The following is a 24,562-nucleotide window of genomic DNA, read 5'->3' on the forward strand; positions in this document are numbered from 1 at the left end:
GCCTTACCTGAGAAATGAAGTGTCGCTTTTGAAGGAGGTATAGCTGTTAACTTCTGTGAAAACTGGATCGGAAAGGGTAGAGCTGAGGTTATAGGGTTGTTTCCTGTTGGTTGGGAACAGTCCACGGTGCCCTGGCTGGTCCTGTTCTTATGTTCACCGGTGGAGAGCTGGGGGCAAATACTCAGACTTTAGGGAAAAACTGGCGTCTGAAAATCCAGCTTTGTGTCTGATGGGCGGGTGAGTGGTGGTGTGGATTTATTTATAAATTCGGGGCTTTATCACGGTTATTTCCAAAACGATTTCTTAGAATAACCTACGGAGAGTCCCGCAGTCGCTGGAGGAGAGGATTGGTGCAACCTGAACGTGTTAACACCGTTAAGCGGTGACGTTACCGGGCGTCTTTTCTGTCAGTGCCGTGTTTCTCTGGCGGTGACGCGGGTGGGGCCGGGGAAGGCCCTGACCCTGACCCTGCCCAGGCCTCCCGCCCTCGCAAGCCCCGCCTAGGCCGGGCCGTCCTGCCGAGCTCCGTCTGACGGCGGCTGCCCCCGCCCGTCTGCTCCCAACGCGCTTGCGCGGCGACGCCCGGCACCGGCCCGGCCCGGCCCTGAGGTGGCGGCTCGGAGCTTCCGCCGCGGGCCTGGGCGCTCGCCGAGATGCCGCTGCTGATTAACGGTGAGCGGATCGACCTGGCGCGGCCCACGGGGGACATGATCCGCACCTACCCGCATCTCGAGGTGAGGAGGGGGCGGCCAGAAGGGCCCCGGCGATGGGAACCAGCGGGGGTCCTAGCCGGCGGAGGAGCAGCGGGTCGGGGTGGCCGAGAGCAAAGCCGGAGGGACGGGACGGGACGGGCGGCGGAGCGGAGCGGGAGCGGCCCCGCGCTGAGGCGGTGCCCGCTGAGGCGGCTCGCGCAGGAGCGGCCCGGCCTGTGGTGGCACGGGGCGAGGTAACGCGGCTCTGCACCGCGGTGTTCCCCCCCCGCGATGAAATGACTCGGTTTGACCGAAAATAAGTAAAATCAACTGTCACTGTAACAGTAAATGCCCCGAGGTGGAAAAGCTTGTGCGGGGTAGGTGCGTGTGCCGGGCCAGGTTGCCCCTTCATGTGCAAACCGACAAAAACTGGTGATAAAAGTCACGGTAACTTTTAGGAAAGTAGTGACCTCGGTTCCAGTATGTAGATGTTGTAATCCTAAGGGCGGGCTGTGAGCCAGGAACTGCTGAGCAGAGCTGAGCTGTCTGGGGGGGTGTTTTCTCATCAGAAAATGCTTTTTTTGTAGAAACTGATTTTTTTTGCAGAAAACCGGTGCAAATTTGATAAAACTGTGACGCATTTTTTGAGCCCCAGGATGGAAATTCACGGCCTAGCCAGCAGGTCTATGACAGCACTGCAGTAGTCACAGCCCGGGAAGCTGGGTTTTCCATGCAATAGCAAGCTGACAAATAGGGATATTTAGCTAAGTACTAAATATAAATATGCTGGATTTTGGCAGAATAAGGCTGAAACTTTTAAAAGATTTCCTTTCTTGATTAAACTTCTGATAGCTGCTCTGGTATTGTCCAATGTAATCTTCACCAAGTTCAATTGCTTTCATTGTACCTTCATTTTATAATCTATAAAGGAATAAAATTGATTTTGTGTGTTTACGGAATGATGGTGTTTAAATTCTCAAAATTCAAAATATATCATAATTTCTTTCTGACCTGGCTCCCTTTGCTTTTCAGAGGTGATGTTTCTGTCAAGTAATGGATACACCTGAGAATTCAGCCACTGTAGTCTCTGTTATCATTTATCTTTAGGAAAAGGCAAAACAACTAAGAAGTCAGCCCCCCCAGATTGTGGAACCCAAAGGTCTTCTGTATGTCCAGCAGAGAGAATTTGCAGTGACCACACCTAAAGATGGTAGGCATTTTTCCTTCTGCTGAAGCAATGATTGTAGGAGTGGAGTTCTTACAATGTTTCTCTCCTTTTAAATAGGTTCTGTTTCCATTCTTGGATCCGATGATGCAACTACCTGCCACATAGTCGTGCTTCGACACACAGGTACCTTTGAATAATGTTCAGAACAAAACCTGTACCCCTGAATTAATGAATTAATATTGGTTTATGCTGCTTGCTTCATGAGCAGATCCTAAACTTGCTCTTCTGTGGCCAGGGGCAGCTGCAGCCCTTGGCTGTGCTCAGCAGTTTGGGCCTGTAGGGTTTGGTAAAGGCAGAGTTCTTAGAAGGATCCTTGCTCTTTGCCTGGATTTCTGACATTAGAGACTGCCCCGGTTGCCTGGTGCTTGTTAAAGGCATTTGTAGCCTTTGTATCAGTTCTGGTGATTTTGTGGTGGGGCACACAAAGGGGCTATTGCCTCATTCAGTCAACCAGTATCTTCTGCTGGAGGCTTCTGTCCCGAGGGGAAGGAAGATGGTGGGTGTAACTCTTGCTCTACTACAGTAGTGTAAACTGTTACTGATTTCCATCATGGTAGCATGAGAGCCTCCAACAATGTCATTGTCTTCTCATGTCCTCAGGCAGTGGAGCTACGTGCTTGACACACTGTGATGGCTCAGACACAGAAGCTGAGGTGTCCCTCATCATGAGTTCAGTAAAATCTTTCTCTGATACAGCAGGATATGGAAGGTCAGCTCTGCTCTTACTGCTTTTCACAAAGGGTATTGCAGCTTTTAAGGTGGGGAATTTTTATGTCATTATATGGGGTTCAGACAAGGTGACCGAGCCAGAAATCTCCCTTCATCGAGAAAGACATGTAAAAACAAGAGTTTTCTGGATGATTTTGAGGGTATTTTTAGCAGTGGTTTAAAGCATGGTTCTGTTCTGAATAGTGTCTCTGTAAAAATACCATTTTTGGTATTGTGAGGTTGATTTTACAGTTTCCCAGTTAACTTTTATTTCAGAGATGTGAAATTTTCCGAGTAACTGGTTTTGGTTTTGTGTTCTATTTTTCCTTCAAAACTGTTGAACTTGTAAATTTCTTTTGGGATCTGAGATTCCATCTAAGATTTTTCCAAGTCCCACATTAAAAAAAAGGGGTGGAAAGGACAGTAGAGGGGGAAACGGAATTCAGCAAACAAGGGTCTGGAAGTTTTTGCCCCTGTAGAACAAATACTCAATGAAATCAGAAGATAATGGTCTCTTAGAAGCTTATGATTTTTCAGAGCTTGTCTTTACACAGACTCTTCCCAGAGAAGAACCTTGCTGTATGGTCCAGGGTGGTTGTGAGGTCAAAGGAGCAAAAATCTTCATGTTTAATTAACCTTTTATTTCAAACTGAAAGACGGTTACCAAGATGAGTCCAAACCAGAGGTGCTAACCCTTGGAGATACTACAGGGTTAGACAGTTGCATGCATTAATGCTGCTTGAAATTTTTTATTTGTTTTGCTTCCTGGGTGATTCCTGAAGTGTTCAGATGGAACTACCATAACTTGCTATGTAATGCAAATCAACTTGGTGCATGTGGCTGTAACAAGTGAGGCTTCTCTAATGATTGCTTTGCAGTCTGGGCTGGGGTTTACTTTGTGAAGTTGTTCACTTTGGGATGTCTTTTTAACTGCTGTTTCCTGTTATTCCATCTCTGTTAGGCTGGAAGTACACCTAGTTGGAGGTTTCAATGATGATAGGCAGTTATCACAAAAACTTACTAATCAGCTTCTTAGTAAGTTCACGTTTTTTCAACTCTCCTGTCTGAAAAAAAAAATAGTAGTTCTGACTGGATTTGAGTAAAGTTTATTTGTAATCTGAGCCTATTGTCATTCAATGGAAAGAAATCTGGATTCACTCTGAAGGGCTCTGAGGCTCACCCGTGACCAGTGCATGGGATGGAAGGTCTAAATTTGGAATTTCTTGCTGGCTTATATTCTAGTGTAGAACTGGAGTGCAGTTCAGCTGCTGACATCATCTTGGTCAAGTGTTGTCACTGCCTAAATCTACAGGTGTGGCTGACTCCAGGTGATGTCAAGTCACCATTGATTTTGTACCTTAATATGATGAGGTAAAATTTAACTAGTGCTTGGAATTTTCTGATGAAAGATTTTGTCTGTTTATAAAAGCTATAGTCTAGCTATAATGTCAAAGTGTGGTGCTTTACAAGCACATTTAAGTCCCTGCTTAGACCCTGTAAGTGCTCTGGCTCGTACTGAGCACCTGTGGAATGTGGAGAGGCCTTGGCCTGCTGGAGCAGGGACAGCTATCAGTGAGTGTGGGAGGGAGAGAGGTGGCCCAGGGGAATAAATGAAAGGAAAACAGAACTGGCAAAGGTCTTGGGATGCAGCCTCATGGTTGTCACAACCAGTGATTCCTGTTAGCCGTGTTAGGTGTCATATGACTTGAATGAAGTGTTTTAGTTAACTTTTTTCCTCAACTTCCTGTTTTTCATGGATCACAAGTTAACCATTTGAAACAGTAATGCTGTATTGTGATTAGAGCTTTGATAAAGAACATGGGAGTTTTTTTCTGGTGTTTGGGATGGTAAAACAGCTAATGAAAGACCAAGGTTGGTCACTAAATATGTAACATTTTAGGAAAATACATTTAAATATAAGCTATTAAAAATACGGTGAACTAAAGCAGAGCTTATGTGATGCCAGAACTAAAGCAGTGTTGCTAAAAGGAGTAAGTGGCACAACACTTGTTTAGCCTGGTTTTGCTTATACAAATGGCTACACTCTGTGAATTACCATCCTGTTTAGTAGCTGTGGCTTTAGTTTTATAAAACTTAGTTTGAAGCAAATCTGCAAAATGGTGTTTACTCTGTTGCCTTACCTAGGAACAGTGCGTTAGGTCTCTGCCCAGCTATTCTGCAGTGCACAGCACTCGTAATGCCCCCTTGTCTATATACAGCACCTGCTTTGCCACCTGTCAGTCTTATACATTGCTGCTATCGTTGCTGTAGGAGCATTCGATCTCCAACCAGATGATGTTCACTTAGTGACTTTCTGTGTAACAGGTAAGAAAATGGTTCCTTGGTTTATGAAGTATCTTTAGCCACTGGAATTGAAGCGCAGGGGTCTTTTCACACACAGCTTTTTTACCTGTCCTGTAAGAAAGAACAGTCTTAGTCCTCCGTAACAATCTCTAATTTTTAGTTTTGTGCTGGCAGTGCATGTGGTGATGTCAAATAGAAAATACAGCAACGATTCTCTCCTTACCACGTGCTGCTTACATGCAGCTAGTGATAGTAGAACCATCTGTGATGGTTACCAGGGTATTTTGCCACCTTTGTCCTGTGGATCTTAAGAGGCAATTGACAAAGGCACTTAGAGACCTCTGACCTGCCTTCCTGCAAGTCTGAATTCCAGAACTTAGTTATAGTGTGTGATGTCTATAAAGAAATAATTTCCTTTTTCTCATGCCACATTCAATTTTATTTCCACCATCTATACAGTTCAATGCTGTTGGTGGCTTACATCTTTGAGACTTAGCATCACAGCAGTTCAGCATTGTGTGTTTCTTTCCCTGCAAGCTGCCTATGCAGAAGGTGGAGCTGGCCATACTATTACGAGACAACATTCAATTGCAGGCCCTAAGTGGATTGTTTCTGGCCTCTACCTCCCTTTCCCTGGCTCTTTTAGGCTCCCTTGGTATATTTCTGTCTTCATGCAACATCAGATCTGTACTTCTTTTATAATATGTAACTAAGTGAATGCTGCTAAGAAGAATCCAAAGCCCTACGAGTCTGACTTTATTTTTCCTTACAGAACTAAATGACAGAGAAGAAAAGGATATTCACTTTCCAATCATTTATGGAATAGGTGAGTTGAATAAGAATTCAGTGTGTTTTTTTGTAACTGGATTTATTTTAAGATTCTAGTAGCTAATGGACTGCTTTTAATGACTAGGTCAAGCGTGTCCAAAAGTTAAGTGCTGCTGTTAGAGGCATAGGTAGAAACAGAAGCTTTCTTCTGGTACCACAGTTAGGTAGATGCAGATGTGTAAGTGGCTGTGTACAAATGCAAGCAGATTTTGTTCTGTTTACCTGTACTTAAAATTTGGAGTTATTCAACCTTCTTTTCTTACCTCATTCTGTGTTTTTTTATTTAGTTTGTGTCTCTGAAATGTTCTTCTGAAATGCTGCCAAAGCAGCATCAAAATAATTAGAAATCAGCTATTACAGGTTAAGGGGTCTGTGGTACTGAGAAATACTGTAGTAGCATGCGTTGGGTTAACAAAGTCATGATGAGGATACTGTCATTTTAAACAAGTGTTTTGTAAGAATTATTTGTTTCTCTATTTATATTCTTTCCTACCAGCTGTAAATGTTAAAACAGCAGAGATCTTCCCTGCAACCTTCCCAGAAAAAGGGCCGGATGAGGATTTGCGTTCAGCCCACGTTTTAACAGGAGCAACAGTGAGTAAAAACAACAGGGCAAGAAAGGGTGTTTTTGCTGGGAGACCAGACAGTGGCAATGAAATGTGAAAAGGCTGAGGAAAACAAATACATTATAAGTGTTCTATCAGTGTAACAAAATAACTGAGAAAGATGGTTTAGGTTTAGGTTAAATATTTAGTTTAGGTTAGATATTAGAAAGAATTTCTTTAGGGAGAGAGCGATCAAGCATTGGAATGGGCTGCCCAGGGAAGTAGTGGATTCTCTGTGTCTGGAGATATTTAAAAAGAGACTGGATGTGGCACTCAGTGCCATGGGCTGGGAACCGTAACGGTGGTTCAAGGGTTGGACTCGATCTCTGAGGTCCCTTCCAACCCAGCCAATTCTATGACTATGATTCTATGGAAGAGTGAAGGCCAAGTATATGGGTGGAGATCAAACTACTGCTGAGCTTCCAGCTGCCAGGGTGCCCCTTGTCTTGGATGTGCATCTCTTTCGTGTGCTGTTATGACAATCCTTGCAGCTTTCAGCTGGGTGACTTATGTAAAGAGATTCAGGTCATGGGCATAATCCCAGCAGTATCTTTCAGTTCTGGGTTTGTTGTTAGTTTAACATCCTGTTTGTCAGAATAACTGGTTAATCTTTATGCAGTAGGAAGGCAGTGGGGCTGAGCTGGGAGGCAGCTGCAGCTCAAGGTACTCAGTGAATTTGCTCTCTTTCATCTGTGAAGCACTGTTTCAGTCTTAAGGCTCCCTGTGTTGCAGCTGACTAACATCTACGATCCAAAGATGGAACAACTACACATTGGACCCTATTTCTGGAGACCTTTCCCACATGTGGATTTCTGGTTGGAACAAGATGATAAACAAATTCTACAGGTAACTGAAATTGACTTTGTTGGGGTTTTTTATGGTCTGTCAAAACATTTCCCAGTATACTGCTGGGGAAGATGGGAAATAATTTTATTAAAAGGCAGAATAATTGAGAACTTTGTACTCTGAATGTCAAGCAGCTATTGCTACCATTTTCTTTTTCAGAATCTTTCCACATCACCCCTGGCTGAACCACCCCACTTTGTTTCCCACATTAGATCTACATTAACATTTTTAAAAGAACATCCATTTCCATCTCACTCACTGTTTCCTGACAGGAAACCTCGTATCTACAAAAAAAATGAAGAAGGGTTGTGGGAACAGGTTTGTTCTGACAAGATCTAACCTGGAACTGAACACCTCAACTGCTTTAGGGAAGTCTAGGCATGCAAGGAGTGCAATCTGTTGCAAAAAGCATACTGCTGGTATAGAAATACTATTGTTCCTGAACTTTTCAAAATAAAATATTTTGACAGAAGTAATTTGTTTTTCTGCATTACTTACATAGGATTCAGTGCTACTTCGAAGTAAGATTTTGGCTCTTATTTTCTGTTGCTCTACTTCAGTAATTCAAATGCACAGGTAAAGAGCAGGAGCAGTGCTGAGAGACTGAGAGGAAGTCAGTACCCTGGTGTGTATTTTGGAAAATGATTTTCCACAGAAAGTGAAAGAAAGTGCACATGATTAAAGCTTACTGAAAATAGGGAAGCATCCTTCAACAATTACTTAATTCAAGAATAATAATTTGAAGAATCTTTAATGAAACATTGAGATAGTATCCTAAGAATGAAGCTCATTCCAACAAAACTACTGGTTTAACATTTCCAAATATAAAAACATTAAAAATTAATCTTTCTGGTGATAATTTTATCACCAACAAATTATTCTTATTAACATACTTCATTGCACCAAAGAAACCAATAAGGAAGACTCGTTAACTTAACTGGTTTTGCACTTTAGAAAAATTGCACTCTGATTTACATAAATTACCCCAACAGCAAAATTAACCTTGTTCATGGCATCCCCCAAAAATCTAGAAGCTGAAAGTCAAATCAGGTGATAGTACAATTAAAAACCCCCAAATTTTTCAGATTATCGAAGTAAGTCCTGCTGCCACCAGAGCCACTAATGATGTTAATTTCTATCTTCTAGTGGGAGAAAAACAACCCAAGCAAAAAACATAAAGCAAATTACAGTATTTGTATCCTACAGAGCTGGAATGGTTTTCCCCAACGTAAGCCACCTTTGGGAAAGCAAGCTTTTCCAAAAGATCTCCTTTCTACAAGAAGCTCTGAAAATTTGCAGCAAAGTGATTAAGAAAACTGGGGGGGACAGACAGACACCTAAACCTTAACTTTTGATTGATCCAAAGCTTTGCATGTGCATTAAGTAGTCCCAGACACTAGGAAGTTGTGCTGTAGTGTAAATAACCCCTGTAATTTCTTTGTACAATTCCTACCATAGGTAAGTTACTGTTCTTTAAAAAAAAAATAAGTGTTGCAACCATCACAAATGTATTACTTTTTCAAGCTGTTCTACAACTATGGGTAAAAATACACAACAGAAGGGGACTCCACTACATGTGTTTGATAGTATTTGGTTTATAAACAGCGTGCAAAGGAAAATAACAGTGTGTTGGTGTTTCTTACCAGTGGCAGAAGCAAGAAGCCGTTCAGGCATGCAGAGGCACTGCTTCATTCTAAAAGGCATAAAACTTGTTAACTCAGTCCCCACTGTACCAAGGGTCTCAGCTGAATGGATCAGGTCATACCAACACCAGAAAAACAATGGTTGATGGCAAAACACTACCCAGTGACTCCTATGTACACAGAGCTCACCCCACCACAGCTGCTTAGCAATGTTCCATGTTAAGGGTGAAAAAAAAGAAGCAAAGCTCAGATAGTGTAACTGCAGTACATGGCTTGCAGGAGAGGCTAAGATACTAAAAAGGTGAACAGTTGGCAGCTGAGTATTTTTTAAAGTGTATTAACATAAAATTAGATAATTTTACAATTATTGGGTGCAGCTGTATTCTTAGTCTTGTGTATGGCTGATTGATTGGTTAATTAGCAGATATGCCTAGATTCCTACAGGAAGGATAACTGCCAATTGTTTTTACAAATGCTGATGAGCAGTTACTAAATTTCACTAGTACTTTGGTGAAACTCAACATGTAGAGGATTAAAGCAACTGTAACAAGAGTAAGGGGTAAAACAAATCTGTCCCTTGGGGTGAATGTATATTTGTGCAAAATCCCAGTTAATAAGTTACAGTAGTTATTACTGTACTAGTGTGTGGCACTGTTCACATTTTAAATGCATCATTAATGCCCTGCCTCCCTGGGCATGGGGCTCCTCTGCAAAGTCTGAAATCCACAGTCTGGATTTTATCTTTGACTTTCTTGTTGCTCTACCTTTGTGCAGTCATTTGGTGATTTGTCACTTTGAATATCCTCAGCGTCCATCTTTGTTGCCTGTGCCACCTCCTTCTGCTCCTCTGTTTTTTCTGTCTCCAAAGGTCTTTGCTCTTGGCCAGGGGATAGAGCTGGGGGCCTCTGGTCCATCTTCTCCAGGTCATCACAGTGGCTGACTGAACTGGTCTCACTGAGTGCATCAGAACTTCTCAGAGACCTTTTAAAAATTTTCTGACCTGCCAAGTGTTTAATAATGTATTGAAGGCAGCAAATTCAAGATGTGGTATGCACAAGTTACATTTCAAAGAAAGTATCTGAACTTTACAACCACACACACACACAAAAAAAAAGATTTTATTTGGTTTCTACCTTGAACCCTAAGCAGTTACAGCTATGTATGCAAGGCATAAGCAACTTATTTTATGCTGTGTAAGCAGAGACTTCAAATTCAGCTGAAAAAGAAACCATCCACATGCACAGTGAGGAGATTCTAGGGTAAAAACTAGCACTCAGAATCACAGGGTGGAAGCTAACCAACCCAAAAGGTGAGTTAAGACCATGGTTTTCCTACCAGTCAAATCAACATTAACTGCTAATATAACCTCACAGAGAGTGCCACTGATTTACTAGATCTCCACCTTAGAATGACCTTGTCCACAAAACGTTAGGTAGCAACAAAAATGCAGTTACTGAGCTACATTATGCATTTATTTCAGTTAAAACTTTTGTCTTGTTTACTTGCCACTTTTTAGAAGTCAATAACCTTATAATATTCCAGCTTCATAAGGAGTTGCTGGTTAATGGGTAACAATTTCTGTAGTCCCAGGAAGAATTACTGGGGAGAAAGACAGATGGCAGGTGTTCCTGCCATGTTTAAATTAAGGTTTTTAAGGCACCAGAAGATGAGCTCTAGTTTCAGATATTGCTAAGGATGGTAAGTTGTGGGTACTCCTGTGTCAAGCAACTCGTGTGTTTTAACAAATTTTAGAAATAAAAACTGAGATGTAGAAACTTACCAGGAAGTCTTTGCTTTGCTAGACTGGCAGTAGGAGTTGGTGGTGGAGTAGTGCCTGTTCCTTGGGCTTTTGACACATACGTGGATTCTGTGGATTCTAGAGAGCCTGACATTAAAACAAAAAAAGTTGAATAAAACACAAGCTAGGCAAGTTTTCTTTTTATCTGTATTTATAAGACACATGATAATCCTATCTTTACTGCACATTTCTGAAAGTCTGAGTTGAAGTTGCTACTTGATAATAATTTCTGAGTACCTGGGGTTACAAGTGCTGAGACTTAGAAAGATGAATAGGAAGTTTCCCCTCATGCTTACTTCACAATGCTGCTACACCCTGTAGTACTTCTCTCCTTTTCCACTGGACACTCAACATACAGCAGCACTTGTAAGAGGTTTCTAGCTAAGAGGTAAGTATGCCCAAGGCAGTCTTGCTTCTCTCTGCTGTAAAAATCTTCCAGTTGGTACATCAAGAATCAAAAAGGAAGATCCCAAATACAGCAGAAAGCCTTTCTCACTGTTCACAGAGACAGTTGAGCTGTGCCAGGCCCAACACTTTGCCAAACTCAGGAATATTCTTAAGGCTGCTACAAATTTTTACAGAGAAAATTCTCAGACTGTAACTTCAGAATGGCTTCTGTTAGTACATCAGGCTTCCTGTTGTAGCCAGTTCTTGTCACACAAATTAAAAACGGGTGAAGTACCAATTTTTTACATTGTTCCATTCCATTCCTCCCAGTCTGCCACACAGCCGTGCTCACAGTCCTCAGCTAGTTTGTCAGACACTGCATTCATAGCATGCAAACCAGCACATCATCAGTGTGGCAAGAGCCAGGTGATAGCTCAAACCAGGGTTTCAGACAGACATCCAGTTCCAGCAGCTCAGACACCAGTTTGCAAGCACAAGGAAGGAGGACACATGCATATACATGGGGAAGCAATGTTCTAAGACCTGTGGTACTCTGCTGGCATATATATCCTTATAAACACAGCATAAATGTCAAACTTTTGCAGCATATGTAACAAAAAAATCACAGAAATTAGTCCTCTATTAATAGATACTAGTGACTAATATAGCTTTTTTGATGTGACTCAACATGCAAGAACAAAAGGTAAACTGCAAGAAAGGTTAGAAGATTGTCTTACTGGGTGTTACAGAAATAGTGAAGAGTATGTTCTGTTACACCCTGCGGGTGGATTTTGTCACTCATGATCAAATTAGCACAAGAAAGTGTTGCAATTTTAGTATAAAGTTGGAAAGTTCTAACATCATGACATGGCTGCAGATCCACTGAGTCCTACCTGCTGTTAAATTAAATGTTCTTCCCTTTGGTGAGGCTTGGAATGGAGAAAACCAGTTCAGCACGGAGCCTACTACAGGAATTTGTCGGAGCAGTCCCTGCAAAGTACAATCAGGCACTGGCTGGTCAGTAAACTACCCATGTTGTAGCACATCAGTTCAAGATACCTAGACAGATAACTCATGTTTATAGCCTTACCTCTTCCAGAAGTCGTTCTTCATTTGCTTTCTGAAGCTGAAGTTGTGCTTCCTGTATCCCTTTTCTAACAACTTCTGTCATGTTTTCCAACAGCTAATAAAAAAAACACATATTATTATATATATTATTTGCACTTGAAACAGTCTTTTCAGTTCAGGTTTTGAAGATATAAACATGTAGTCGGATACTTTTCTAATTTAAGACTATATTTGACAATCACTGTTTTCTTATGATTGTAAATTAAAGAGTGAAGGCTGACTGCAGGATTTTTAAGACAGACCCAGAGGACAAAATGTAATTTTAAACAGAAATGGTCCATCTTTTTCCATTACTTACAGATAAGCCTGTGACCCAGATTCTTCAAAGACCTGCTTAGTAGCACAAAAGCATTTGTCAGATGCTGAATCTGAGAAGAATTTTTAGGTTAGAGTGGATTTGGATTTCTGTAAGTGTCCAGAACTTACACCAGCCTCACAGTAACTCTAACCAGTATGTGCCAGTCTAGCTACTGGTTCAGCTTCGGTTTTCAAATTTATATACAACTACCAATCTGAGCCCTGTGGTATCCTCTGCCTGCATCAACAATGTTTCACACTGCAAAGGACAAGCAGCTGCCTGGGAGAGTTGTAGAGGTAATAAATGAGCAAAGACCAGAGATAAAAAAGTCACAGTTTTGTCATATGCAAGGCAAATGCCAATTTCCCTAACTTAATATGGGGTTTAATATTGTGCAAGGCCCAGATGACAGGCACTTCCTCCAAAATGCCAAATAATTGGATTACAAAAAAGGAAACTGCTCTTTTTCTGTAGGGGAGGGGCAAGTCAGGATTTTACTACCAAGCTAAATATGAATATTCCCAGCAACTGACTACAGAAGGGAGTGCAACAGGACTGCATTCAGAGTACAAGGAAGGACCACTCTGTTTTCTGGTCCAGTTAGGATGTTTGATCTACGTTTTAGTTGTGCCTTTTAGTGTACTTCTTTCTGTGTCCTAAGTGCTTGCTGATACTGGGGTAGTTTTTTTCCTAAAAGCTTCCCTCTTGTACAAAACCTCCTTTTATCTAAAGCATGAGTATGATTCTTCTCAGATTGGTTCTGCTTATCTGTTTTGGATCACATGGTATTCAGGTCTTTCCAGTACTACAGATTTACTGTAGCTGGTTTCAAGGACTGCACCTGAGGCCCCAACTACTCTTTGTTCCTCCCTAGAAACCTCAGGATCAGAGCTGATTCCAACATTCAGTTCCTAATCTCTGAACTACAACAGTTATTAAAAAACTGAAGTATATACAGGCAGGCTGCCTTTCATCTCACCCTCAAAACAGCACAGGAAGTCAAGAGTGAGCAGAAAAAATCACCAGAAAACATGGCTAGAAAAACACTGGCAAAATCAATATAATCCCATGGGCAGAAACAGGCAAAGGTTTTCTGAAGTTCTATTTTTCAGGAGAGAAAGTGTCCAACACTACAAGAATAGAAGGACATTCATTTGTGATGCAGATCATTTAGAAATTCTACTTTAGAGAACATCTGGAGAACTCTAATCAGGTAAATCTTTTACAAAAAGGAGTTTCATCATCAGCTTTATTACTTCAGTAGGTAATTTGTAATTTCTGGTTTTAAGCCACCAATTTAAAATTTTTCACACTTTTTAGGGCACAGTCTTATCTTAAAGCTGCATATAAACAATCTGAATCCCACCACCTGGTAGCAGTGATGAGAAATACCAGCTCACAGTCAGCCTCCACCTTACTCCTGTTTCTGGGTTTGGGTTTTGTTGGGTTTTTTTGACAGCTGAAATTTTAGTGATAGAATGAGCCTATTTCCACACTACTCAAGTTTTTTCATTGAACTATTGAACACAGGATCATGAACAGAAATCATGACATCCTTAGAATATCATAATTCTGTCACAGTACTTATGAGGACACAGATTATTCTACAGTAATTAATATGGTTTGTTGTGGGCAAGTACAATTTTTACTTTTACAAAGAACAAAACCATGTCCTGAAGCCAATATGGAAGGGGGAAAAAAGGTTCTGAAATGCTCAAAGATATTTTAATACATACTCTTGAATTTTCTTCAATTTCTCTGCCTGTTGCTGCAATAGTTTCAACTAACTCAGACACATCCACATCCTCAGTTACCATGCCAATGTAAACACAGTTCTTCTGCCCTCCAAATTCTGGACCTGTGAGCAGAGGGAGAATCAAGTCTTTGTGATGTACAAAAGTGCATTTTCACAACAGGTGCAATAATCATTTTTGTTAATCTGGAAATCCTAATACACACTCTTCAGTCATTAAGGGCAGTATCTGCATAGGTATAAATTATGCAGACTGACAAAGCTCAGCCCTGTGGGTTTTCAGAAAGAGGAAGATGTTTTTAAAAACAACATCTGAACAAGAAAACCAAATGGATATTTTATACAGTCAAGGGTTAGTATAATAAATATCAGTTGCTGAATATGCTTCAAACTCATTACTTTCTGCCATTTACAGATTACTTGGTTCTACAATTCTAGGGCACTTCATTTTAGAAAGCTGATTAGAAAAAGGCCAGAGTTCCAAGTAAACAAATTAATATTATCTCAGCTATAATGTGGCACTATGTAAACATGAAAGTGCTGCCAAATATCAAACTCATCTGAAGCTTTTAATCTACCTACAGAAAGCAGTGAACTGGTCAGTGGGTTTTGAATGAGATCTGTGTTTCACTAGGTATGGCACTGAGAAGGCTCAGATGATAAGGAGGAACACTGCAGCTTTTATTCTTTCTGTGGAGGAAATGCTTTTTGGTCTGGTTGCTGAATATTTGCCAAACAAAGCAGAGGTGAAGAGGAAATGAAGTTGCAGATGCTGTTTCAACAATGAACATATATGCAGCAGTGTAATTTTGCATTGTACTGACCTATGTACAAATGACCTATTGAACTGTTGGAACACAGCCAGCGAAGTTACTATGGGCTTGAACAGAAGTTTTTTAAATAGTACAGTTACCCAGAGAAAAAGTGAGATCTGACTCCAGTTCATTTAGTTTTTTCAGAAGTTCTGTATTGATTTTTTCTAGTTCTTTTTCTTGTTTGTCATCATTCTTCCCATCACTGTGATAGTTGTACCTTCAAACAAGCCAGAAGATAATTTCATTTTATGATATATACAAAAATATTGACATTTAGCATATTTCTACAAATCTCTATTTTATGAACAATAACCCTCAAATTATTACATTTTAGATTAACAAGTTTATTGGCAATTGTCATCAGAGATTGTGGATTGGGGCAAGGTGGCTGCTGCAAGCTTAATTGAACACAACACATTTCTAGGTAATGGATTGATTATATTTCAGCTGCTCTGACCGTACAGAATCCTTCCTAGCAGACAGTATCAGAGGATCCAGACAGACACCTGAAAGGTTTTATTCAGTATATGAGTGAACCCCCTTATAGACAAAAATCTATAATAGAGTAGGATGAACTTGCATATTACATGTCCATCTATCACATCCACACACTGGATCCACAACAGTATTAGAACTATTGTCCTCATTTTGCTGGAAAGGCTTTTCAGCTTTTAAGAAAAGATCTCAAAGCAATAAATATTAAATAAGTATTTTTTTTAAAAGTGCTCAAAAGCCTCAACTTTGTGTCAAGCCAGATCCTAATCAGCAAACAACACATAAAAATCACCACTAGAGAGATCACATATTTCTTTCCATTAATGCACAGTCTATCCAAATATATAGTGAAGAAAATACAGAAATATTTACCTTACAACACCTAAGCCTGGCCAGCTGAGATCTTCAATATACAACAGGCCTACTGTTCTTCTCACTTCTTGCTCAAATTCCTCTCTCATTTGCAGTGTACTTGTCAATACTGGTATCTTCATTTTTAAGCAGTCTACTAATTGATCAACATCTTGTATTTCAGTTCCTAAAACTAAAGACCTGATGTGTTAAGTGTGTGATAAAAGTGAACAGACACACACATAAGTGTCTGAATTAAGTTAGTAATCTCTAAGGAAGTAACTCTAAGTTAATCATAAATACAATTTACAGATATTATTGAAATATCTTGACCCATATAATAGTGTTTTTTCTCCAGTTATCTATCCACTGATATATCAAAATGGAGTAAGCTAAAAATTTCATAAAAATAAGCTAATGAAAAAGGATTTTCTAATATTACAACTAGTATGGACAATACCCTTAACATCTGTAGCTAGCATCAGAAAAAAATCCTCTTCCCATAGCAAAACAGACAATGAATTAGCTTCAGTGATGGTTTAAAAAAAAAAAAAAAAAAAGTAAAAAAACCATCACTACAGCATCTCCAAGTAACTTTATCCAATATTCTATCTTTCTGTGTACATCAGGATCCTCTCATGCCAGTGTTAGGTGTTTTGATAGCTTAAGCTGTTCACTTCACACAAGCTAAAAGGAGATCCCATGGATCACCCTGAGATCCTGGCAAATTGCTCTGTGAATCTGCTGAGTCTAAATGAAGTGTGTATATAGTGCTGACTTAAACATGAAGTTTAAGAAATTTTCTAAAACACAGATTTAAGGTTTTTTCACCTCCTATATCAGTAATTATAGAAAAACCTAGAGGTTTATAAGCAACTATTCCAGTTGAGTAACTGTATTTCGACCACAAGCACCATTTAAACGTTGAAACATATGTATAGAAAGGTCTAACATCATCTTTATCTGAAACAGCTGAGAGATGGAAAGGTGACAATGATTTATCCTCCCTACTTCTTTTATACCTGTCAGAAACAAATTGCTTCTCTCCTTGCTTTTCCTAATGAATGATCAGTCATTCTCTGCAGACAGAGAAGCAATGTCATATACAACAGCTGAGCTACCTCTAACACACCTCTTGCCAAAGCACAACAGAACAATAAAGCCAACATCATTTGGTTTGGTTTATAAAAGCTTCCCTCACCACAGGAAAATATACTTAAGAGTTTCTGCTAGGAGATTTGTTCTACAATTCTATAGCACATCCCAGTGTGTAACAAGTTAGTGAATTAAAAGTATTTGTTACCTGCAGAAGTCATTAGTGGGCTAAAACGGACACACGTGCCTTCATCTTCCAGTTCTACCACATCAACTCCACTGGCAGGAACCAGCTGTGCCAACTGCTCTCCCAGCTGGAGGGAGAAGGCACAGTCACAGAACAGCACAGAGCATCACCCCCTGCAGTTGCTTCCTCAGGCTCATGACTATCTAGCTACTAGGAATCTGGAGGAGAAAGACTGCAGATTCATGAACACACAGACATTGTCAATGAAGTATCCAGCTGATTACAGAGTTCAAAACTTTTCACATATTCACAAAAATCCACTACCAAAAGCTTAATATGCAGTAATAATTTCAGTCATGATTACATGTAAAATAATCAGAAATGTAAAAGCAATTTTGCAATTTTGCTTCAGAGCAAAGAAGTCACCTTTTTAATCCAGTGTCCACTAGATTTTGAAAAGGTTATCAGTCTACCAAAGGTTGATTAACCTCTGGAAGCACTCCAGTGACACATTTTTCCTTAAGAGAAAAGGCATCCATTCTTACCCACTGATTGAAAGTGTCATAAATGTGTCTTTCGTTGCTTATTATGGGATGCTGAATAGTTGAGGCCTGTGCAGCATGTGAGCTTTGATCTGAATCCAAAGATACAAGAATCACAGAAGTGGATTTTTATTTACTTAATTAAACAAAAGGCAACCTAAAAGTTAGACAAAAGACAATTATATTTCCTAAATAATGTAATATATCTGCATGATGTACTGGACCTCAAGCAGACTAACAAAGATATTTTATTTTTTTTTAAGCTATGTTGAACATGACAAACACTAGAAATTAAAGAGCTGAATATATTAGTTTTAAAAACAACTAATAAAATACTTTTCTCAGTTTTGTGGTTCAAATGCCCCAATGGAAAGAAAACCAGTATTTTCACGAAACAAAATCCCATCACAGCAGCCTGCAATATTTGGTGCACTCAGCTACCTTTTTAATCAAGTTTTAATTATTATTTTCCATTTTAATTATAGTAAGGATTTAAAGGTCTGTTACATACATAAACATGCAAAAATGACCAAGCATTTCATATGCTTACAATTCATATGGGTGAATTCTCCCTAGTAAAGTTTTTCATATAGGTGCATCAACATACAAGCAATCCATCATGTCACTGGACCAGGATGGACAGGTTTACTTTGTAATTGCAACCACTAACTAGATTAAAACCCAAACCAACTCTCCTCTGTTTTCTAGCAGTCTTCTGCCTCATCCCAGCTGGATATTTCCCCAGCCTCAGAGTGTGCACACAAAATCAACATGACAACATCCTCTGTTGTAACCAAGAGGACAAATACCCTCTTTCCTGGAGAACATGTGCAGCTAAGGATGTTCTGCTCAGAGCCACCTGTGGTGTGGCTACTGTATCCCCATAACAGTATTTACCCAACTGTTCCTATTGTGTTCTGTTATTTTAAAAACTACTGCAACATGTGTCACCAGTAAAACACAGGAACATGGTTCCTGCAAGTAGTCACTAAAAGCTTAAAAGGAACAGAAAGCCTGAAAGAACTGAACTCATCTGTTACACTCAAATGCAGCTTGAAGCTTATGAGAGAGCCTTCTATCTTTTGCTCTCAGGATCAAAAATCACATGCAAATCTCTCCTTGCTCTAGAAGGCAGACAATTACTTGTTATGAAAATTAATAACACTGCAGTCTATCTAAAAAAAGAAGCTATTTCATGTATGAATTCTACCACTAGATTCTGACCAGCATTCAATGTCTTTTAAAAAGCATGCTGCCAAGAGAAGTGCACTACCTAACCTTTACCTCATAAAATTAATTTTACAAATAAGTAATTTAAAAAGATATAGAGAGAGGTTTGTTTTTAGATAAATCACATACCTCTATTTGAATATTCCCGAAAGAACTTGAAAACCACCACTGGTGAACTCAGTTCATCTTCAACCTTAAAAAAAAAATAAATTAAATATATTTTCTTGTAGTTTTGAAAGATTTAACACTAAGTAATTCATTAAATTGCCAGGCAAAGCAGATAATTTTTTTTGACAGCAATAACTATGTTCATACTATCTCAGTATTAGAAGTTAACTCTAGGAGTGTAAGTAAACATTTGTAAACACAGGAAAGTAAATCATTAGTCAGCTAATGCAGGATTATATAAATTTCAGGTATCTATAATTAAAATTTAAGTACTATAAAGCAAGGACCCTAAGTAGGTTCATTAGCAAATGTACTGCATGAGTTTATTTAGCTTTAAGAATTTTCAGACATTAACATTAAAAAAAAATCTCTTGGAAATCACCTCAGAATTACTGGGGAACATCAAGAAATTCCCAGGAGGAATAACAAGATTAGAACTGATCCTGTTTTGAGGACAGGATACATGGGTCAGGCAACTTCTGGAGGCAATCTGAGGCTACATTTCACAATTTGAAAAATGCAAGATTTATTTCAGTATAAGGGGGAAATGCTGCTGCAACTTGAATTCCAAAGGGATTTCCACTCTTGGAAAAACAATTTTTACAAAACTGGTTATTGTCACTCAGAATGATCCATAAAAACTAAGCAGAATATATTTTCTAGTTATTCTAGTTAATTAAAAATGGGGGAGCAAAGATTAAGGTATAAAACCAAGATATTAATTTTACACTGTACCGAAGTTTTAATGAAATCCAGGTTTTTCAAGTTTTCCAGCAACCTTTGACTCTAAAAGACAACAGCAGAAGGGAAACAAAAGGAACAGACAAATACAGTTTTAGGTGAAAATTAATCTGAAAAACAATAAATAGTCACTACTTATTTTTTCTTAACAAACCCCAACAGACATTCACCCAATTCTTTTTTTGTAAATATAAAATTTAATTTTTTTTTTATTTTTAGTAAAACACCCACTACACAGTCAAAACCAGTATTTGTATTGACTGTAATGCACCAGAATAATAAAAAATACCAAAAGAATCAAAAGGATAGCAGCTATTATAAAAACATTCCTAAGTATAACTGTGTTCTGTTACATCCATCTGGATGTCACTTGTACTATCATCGCTACCAAAACTTTTTTCTGCTTGAAGACTCAAGCTGCTAAATCAGATGGTGAAGATTCTTAAGAACAGTCTCCAGCCCATACTCAGCAGCAAAACATCCATCACCAGTGTGCCAACAAGCTGTTGCTTACTAGCTGTGAGGCATGCTTTATCCTCTCCACAATCCCATCGTGGCCCAGGTACTGCAAGGAGAGCCACAGCGGCAGTGCCCGGAGCTTCTCCACAGGCTGACTGGATGTCAGCCCAGCTGCTAAGGACTGAAGAGGAAAACAAAAAAACAAACAAACCATTATTAACCTCTCTTCAAGTAGTTCATTCTTGTCAGCTTCTGGAATGTGTCACAGCTTAAATAGGGGAGCTTTTGCAAATTATAATTTAGACGCTTTAGAACAAGAAGGCACTAAACTAGGATCAAAATTAAAGTCTAAAGATCTTGAGAATAATGACTGAGAAATTAAACGTACCAAAGATGGATCCTCATGTCTGTAAAGTGTCACTGCAGGCACAGCTGGGAGACCCAGCCAGGAACCCAGAGTAAGAGTCATGCTGTCACATTTTGTAGCAGCCTGAAGATTGTGACAATGAGCAGAATATAAGCCACATATATTTTTATTAGATTATAACCTTAAAATCTAGAGCACATTATGTTTCAAGATATAGTAAAACATACCAGTACAGAAGAGGAGACATAACCCAAAGCCAAAGTTGCCAAATTCACACTAGAAAAATAAACTGGTTTTAGCACATATTAAATATGTATTAAAAGACAGCATTTTAATCTTTGAGTTTCAACAGTTCATGTTGATGTGTAAATTAAGGTAATTTTTGTTCATATATTTTCCATTAATAAGCAATAGATGTTGCTACTTGGTATCCCAAGATTGAAAACCTAAAAGTAAAAATGCCTTTTGATCTAAAAATGTTTCAGTCCTACCTTTGGGGAAATCATCCCCCAGAGACCTGCCCAGAATTCAGTATCAATTTGGTATTAAAAAAAAAAAAAGCATGCAAATGCAACACTATACAATGAACTATCAGGAGAAATTCTACTCCAGGATCAAAAAAAAAACCAAAACAACCAACCAACCCCAAAATCTTAGACAACTGGAGTCTTTATTAACATTGTCTAAGTTCTTGGAATTTCTTTTCCTCTTGGTTTAAGTTATGCTGCACACTGCACTTGGCAGCAGTGTTCTTGACAACCTTCATTAAAGTGTCACCTCTTTCACACTCACTTCATTATCCTTTCTTATTCTTAATAATCACTGTATAATGTCTTCCCTGACTTGTCCTGTAAGGTCTCTTTATTCATATTCCAGGCTATTAAAAAGCAAGAGCAGATAATATACCATAAAAGTAACCACTGACCTATGCTGGAATAACCACTCCAATTAATTATTCTTGTCTATGTAAAACAATCTGTATCTCATACACTAACAAAATTATAACCGTATAAAATGCTTAACATGACAAAAATAAAGATGGTTTTGTGGCCCTCTACTAGCTGGCTAGCTGCAAAATTTTGTGCTCTCTAGTATTTCTACTTTTTAATTAAAATAGTTATACAGAAATAATTTTCAAATTTCATACCCTTCTACATGGAGCCACATATTATACTGCTCACAAAGTTCCTTCAGTCGGCCAAGTTTATCCGTGTGCCCAGCACCTGGTGTCCCTTTGTTGAGAAGGGAAAAAGGCAATGACAAACGTGCAAACTGGGACTCTACACAAAAGTACCTCTTTTAATATTGTCAAAAATGTCACATAAGAGCAGGTAAGAGGATGTTTAAAAAGAGCCTAGTAAACAATGTTTATATCTGGTTCATTTTGACTTACAAGCAATTGGAATTCTAAACAAAAAATTATACTAATTATTTTGCTTGTCAATATATGTTAAAAATACATAGAAAATTAGAGATCCTGGGCATCAAGAGGCTCATCAGCCTCAGATAAGAAATGCAGACATTTGTAGTATGTTCAAAGTATGACCTCACCTAAAAGAAACTAAGCCAAGATTAACATCTATTTTTCCACGCCCAAAGGAAGTAACAGTTACCTCATTCATTTGTACTTAAAACAAATTTTGTTCATGAGCACTTCTGTTTAATTAGCTAGATGAAAAATGCAATTTTTAACTTCAAAGTTGATGGCACATTCATAAAAAAAATTCTGAAGAGTTAATGTGAAACAGATTTTCACCAAGAGATTTGCACTAAATTCTAGTCTTATTAATACATCAATTGGCATAAACAGAACTGGAGCAGTACAATCCAACTTTTTAAAAGTTAAATAAAGCCCCCTGTAGGCAGATAATGGTTGTGTGGTCATTAAGATATTTACTGATATTTCTCGACATGCAATCAACTAAGCTATTTAAGAAAATATATTTTAATTTTGGATCCTATATATTATTTATTCATAAAATAGCATGCTTTAGTTGTTTTTGTTTGTCTACAGCACTTACCAGCATTGGCCACGAGCAACAAAGGCAGTTTTCCAGACTCAATATCATCTTTAATCAGTCTGTCCAACAGAGCAACATCCTGTTAACAATAAGAAAAAGATACATATTTATAAATGCTTACCAAACAATACAAAATTGTTTCTGCTGAGCCGGAATAAAACATTAGGAGTGAAAATGGACATAACTCTGAAGTTCTGAAAGACATTCTTAATGTCTTTGTGGCTTGCAGTTTCTTCTTCTCAGAAGTAAAATAACACAAAGCTCAGATAAAGCATTTGTGAAAAATACAACACAAATACATCACGTAGTCTGGAAACACACCTCCAACTGCATGCATTATAGAAACCTTGGACTGAAAGTCACCATACTATATGCTAATAAAAATATCTTGCAAATGACAAGACAAAGGTACAAGCCGCTGGCTTGTTAGAAGATTTCAGTCTACAGTTTGTACATCTGTAAAAAAAAGAAGGCAAAAAAAAGGAGCTCTTAGGGAAAACAAACTTACCATTTGATGCTGAGATCCAAACATAGTGTTACAAGGCACACGGCACATGCAAGAAAGGGGTAGCCCGAGCTGCAATAAAAATGACAGAATTTCAACAACTGAGACAGACTCATCTCAAATTCACAGAAATATACACAGTGACACAAAATAAATGTGACAATAAAAAGTCAGATATTACATTATAAAGCACACTTCCTGCTAAAACTTTTGAAAAGCTCAGCCCTCATCCTTCAAAACGCCCCTTTTCATACTATGTTTCAACAGGCAGACACAACATCCTAATTCTTAGAAATATTTATAAGCTATAAAAACCTACTATGTCCACAAAAAGGCAAAGAAGAGATGAAGATGAAGGGAATCTGCTCATGGGGAACACTGATCAGGCAAATGTGTAGAAGGAACAAGAGAGCTGCAGAGACAGCCTGCTCAGCTTGCCTGGAGATGTGTGTATTCAGTCAACAGTTGCATTGGGAAAAATCTGGAGGAACCTTGCCTTGTACCAGTGGAACTTCCAGGCAGACACACAGATATAAAGGAAAACTTTTGCTGGCACCAACTAATTTACAAGACCACTGCCAGCAGTTTATCAGCCTATAGTGCAAGTATTTGTCTCTTGCAGGAAAAGGCTAAACATATTTTTAAGATCCAAATTTCAAGTAGGTAATATGAAGCCAGGTAGGTTGTACTTGCAACTAAAGCCCCAACTGATTCACTTCACCTGATTGCATAGAGCTTGGCCCAAGCCTGTTCTAGCTGCAGAACTGATGTATATCACAGGCTGCTTAGTATGGAGCACATTAAATCCCTCTACTGTATAATCTTCATAGCGTGTGTGAATAACAAGTCGGCAGATTTTTAGGAGACCTTCACGATCATCTTCATGATAATAAGCTGATCCATTTTCATACCTGCAATAAAAGCCAAGCAAGTATGACCAACAAAACTGACAGCCCGTTCAGTGACTAAAATAACACCAGCAAAGGAGGTCACAAGAGGACAAAGAAGACAGATTAAACCCCCTTCTCTTTTCCCAGGATAACGTAGTGTAGAGTAGAAGGAAACTTTGATGAGAGAGGTTGAAATTAACCATGAAAGAAGCCCAGTATGTATTTTCATTCAGACTCAAAGACAAAATAAAGTTCCTAAGGGACTTCCTTTACAGACATCAAAACCTTGCTTACTAAGAAGAGAGCTGGGGAAGGTACACACAAAAAGCTTTGTCTGGGTTTAATATATTTAAATTCTGGACTGTTAATTTTAAAGAGAATGCAACCTGACAAGTAAGCAAAATCAGAATGAAACACATGAAATAAAGTAAATGGGCAGAAACTTGCAATCTTTATTACGAAATCACAAATCAAGCTG

General features: G+C 38.9%; 2 protein-coding genes across 5 annotated transcripts in view; one reads left to right on the forward strand and one right to left on the reverse strand.

The window, feature by feature from the left end:
- Positions 1 to 535: 535 nt before the first annotated feature.
- Positions 536 to 7,687, forward strand: NTAN1 (N-terminal asparagine amidase). 2 transcript variants are annotated; one of them, XM_030459947.1, is made up of 10 exons: positions 536 to 734; positions 1,800 to 1,902; positions 1,978 to 2,043; positions 2,521 to 2,629; positions 3,590 to 3,663; positions 4,900 to 4,953; positions 5,705 to 5,758; positions 6,257 to 6,354; positions 7,098 to 7,211; positions 7,371 to 7,687. In XM_030459947.1, the coding sequence occupies exons 1-10, from the start codon at positions 654 to 656 to the stop codon at positions 7,548 to 7,550; spliced, it is 933 nt and encodes a 310-aa protein (XP_030315807.1). In that variant the 5' UTR covers positions 536 to 653; the 3' UTR covers positions 7,551 to 7,687. The 2 variants fall into 2 exon arrangements, with proteins under 2 accessions (XP_030315807.1, XP_030315808.1); XM_030459948.1 differs by lacking the exons at positions 2,521 to 2,629; positions 3,590 to 3,663 and having other exon boundaries at positions 538 to 734.
- The window catches only part of PDXDC1 (pyridoxal dependent decarboxylase domain containing 1), a 30,550-nt gene continuing 10,311 nt past the window's right edge, over positions 4,324 to 24,562 (reverse strand). The window contains exons 6-25 of one of the 3 annotated variants that reach the window (XM_030459943.1): positions 23,916 to 24,105; positions 23,198 to 23,266; positions 22,690 to 22,768; positions 21,816 to 21,900; positions 20,896 to 20,944; positions 20,690 to 20,791; positions 20,357 to 20,482; positions 19,837 to 19,887; positions 19,063 to 19,126; positions 17,707 to 17,795; positions 17,183 to 17,288; positions 15,901 to 16,072; positions 15,132 to 15,250; positions 14,202 to 14,323; positions 12,130 to 12,222; positions 11,933 to 12,029; positions 10,635 to 10,739; positions 9,619 to 9,854; positions 8,855 to 8,904; positions 4,324 to 5,043 (exon numbers count right to left, since the gene is read on the reverse strand). In XM_030459943.1, coding sequence (XP_030315803.1) covers positions 8,878 to 8,904; positions 9,619 to 9,854; positions 10,635 to 10,739; positions 11,933 to 12,029; positions 12,130 to 12,222; positions 14,202 to 14,323; positions 15,132 to 15,250; positions 15,901 to 16,072; positions 17,183 to 17,288; positions 17,707 to 17,795; positions 19,063 to 19,126; positions 19,837 to 19,887; positions 20,357 to 20,482; positions 20,690 to 20,791; positions 20,896 to 20,944; positions 21,816 to 21,900; positions 22,690 to 22,768; positions 23,198 to 23,266; positions 23,916 to 24,105 — 1,981 coding nt within the window. In that variant the 3' untranslated portion in view covers positions 4,324 to 5,043; positions 8,855 to 8,877. Of the gene's footprint in view, positions 5,044 to 8,355; positions 8,905 to 9,618; positions 9,855 to 10,634; positions 10,740 to 11,932; positions 12,030 to 12,129; positions 12,223 to 14,201; positions 14,324 to 15,131; positions 15,251 to 15,900; positions 16,073 to 17,182; positions 17,289 to 17,706; positions 17,796 to 19,062; positions 19,127 to 19,836; positions 19,888 to 20,356; positions 20,483 to 20,689; positions 20,792 to 20,895; positions 20,945 to 21,815; positions 21,901 to 22,689; positions 22,769 to 23,197; positions 23,267 to 23,915; positions 24,106 to 24,562 lie in introns of those variants that run through there. The other 2 variants (XM_030459945.1, XM_030459944.1) reach the window with 2 other exon arrangements.

The sequence above is a fragment of the Calypte anna genome, chromosome 14, assembly GCF_003957555.1.
Source record: "Calypte anna isolate BGI_N300 chromosome 14, bCalAnn1_v1.p, whole genome shotgun sequence".
In the NCBI taxonomy this organism is placed as follows: domain Eukaryota; kingdom Metazoa; phylum Chordata; class Aves; order Apodiformes; family Trochilidae; genus Calypte; species Calypte anna.

Bases quoted from the DNA above. Each gene is read 5' to 3' on its own strand.
- NTAN1 (XM_030459947.1), top strand. From the start codon at position 654: ATGCCGCTGCTGATTAACGGTGAGCGGATCGACCTGGCGCGGCCCACG. The intron at 735-1,799 runs GTGAGGAGGGGG...ATTTATCTTTAG, and splicing joins GCACCTACCCGCATCTCGAG to GAAAAGGCAAAACAACTAAG. The intron at 4,954-5,704 runs GTAAGAAAATGG...TTTTCCTTACAG, and splicing joins AGTGACTTTCTGTGTAACAG to AACTAAATGACAGAGAAGAA.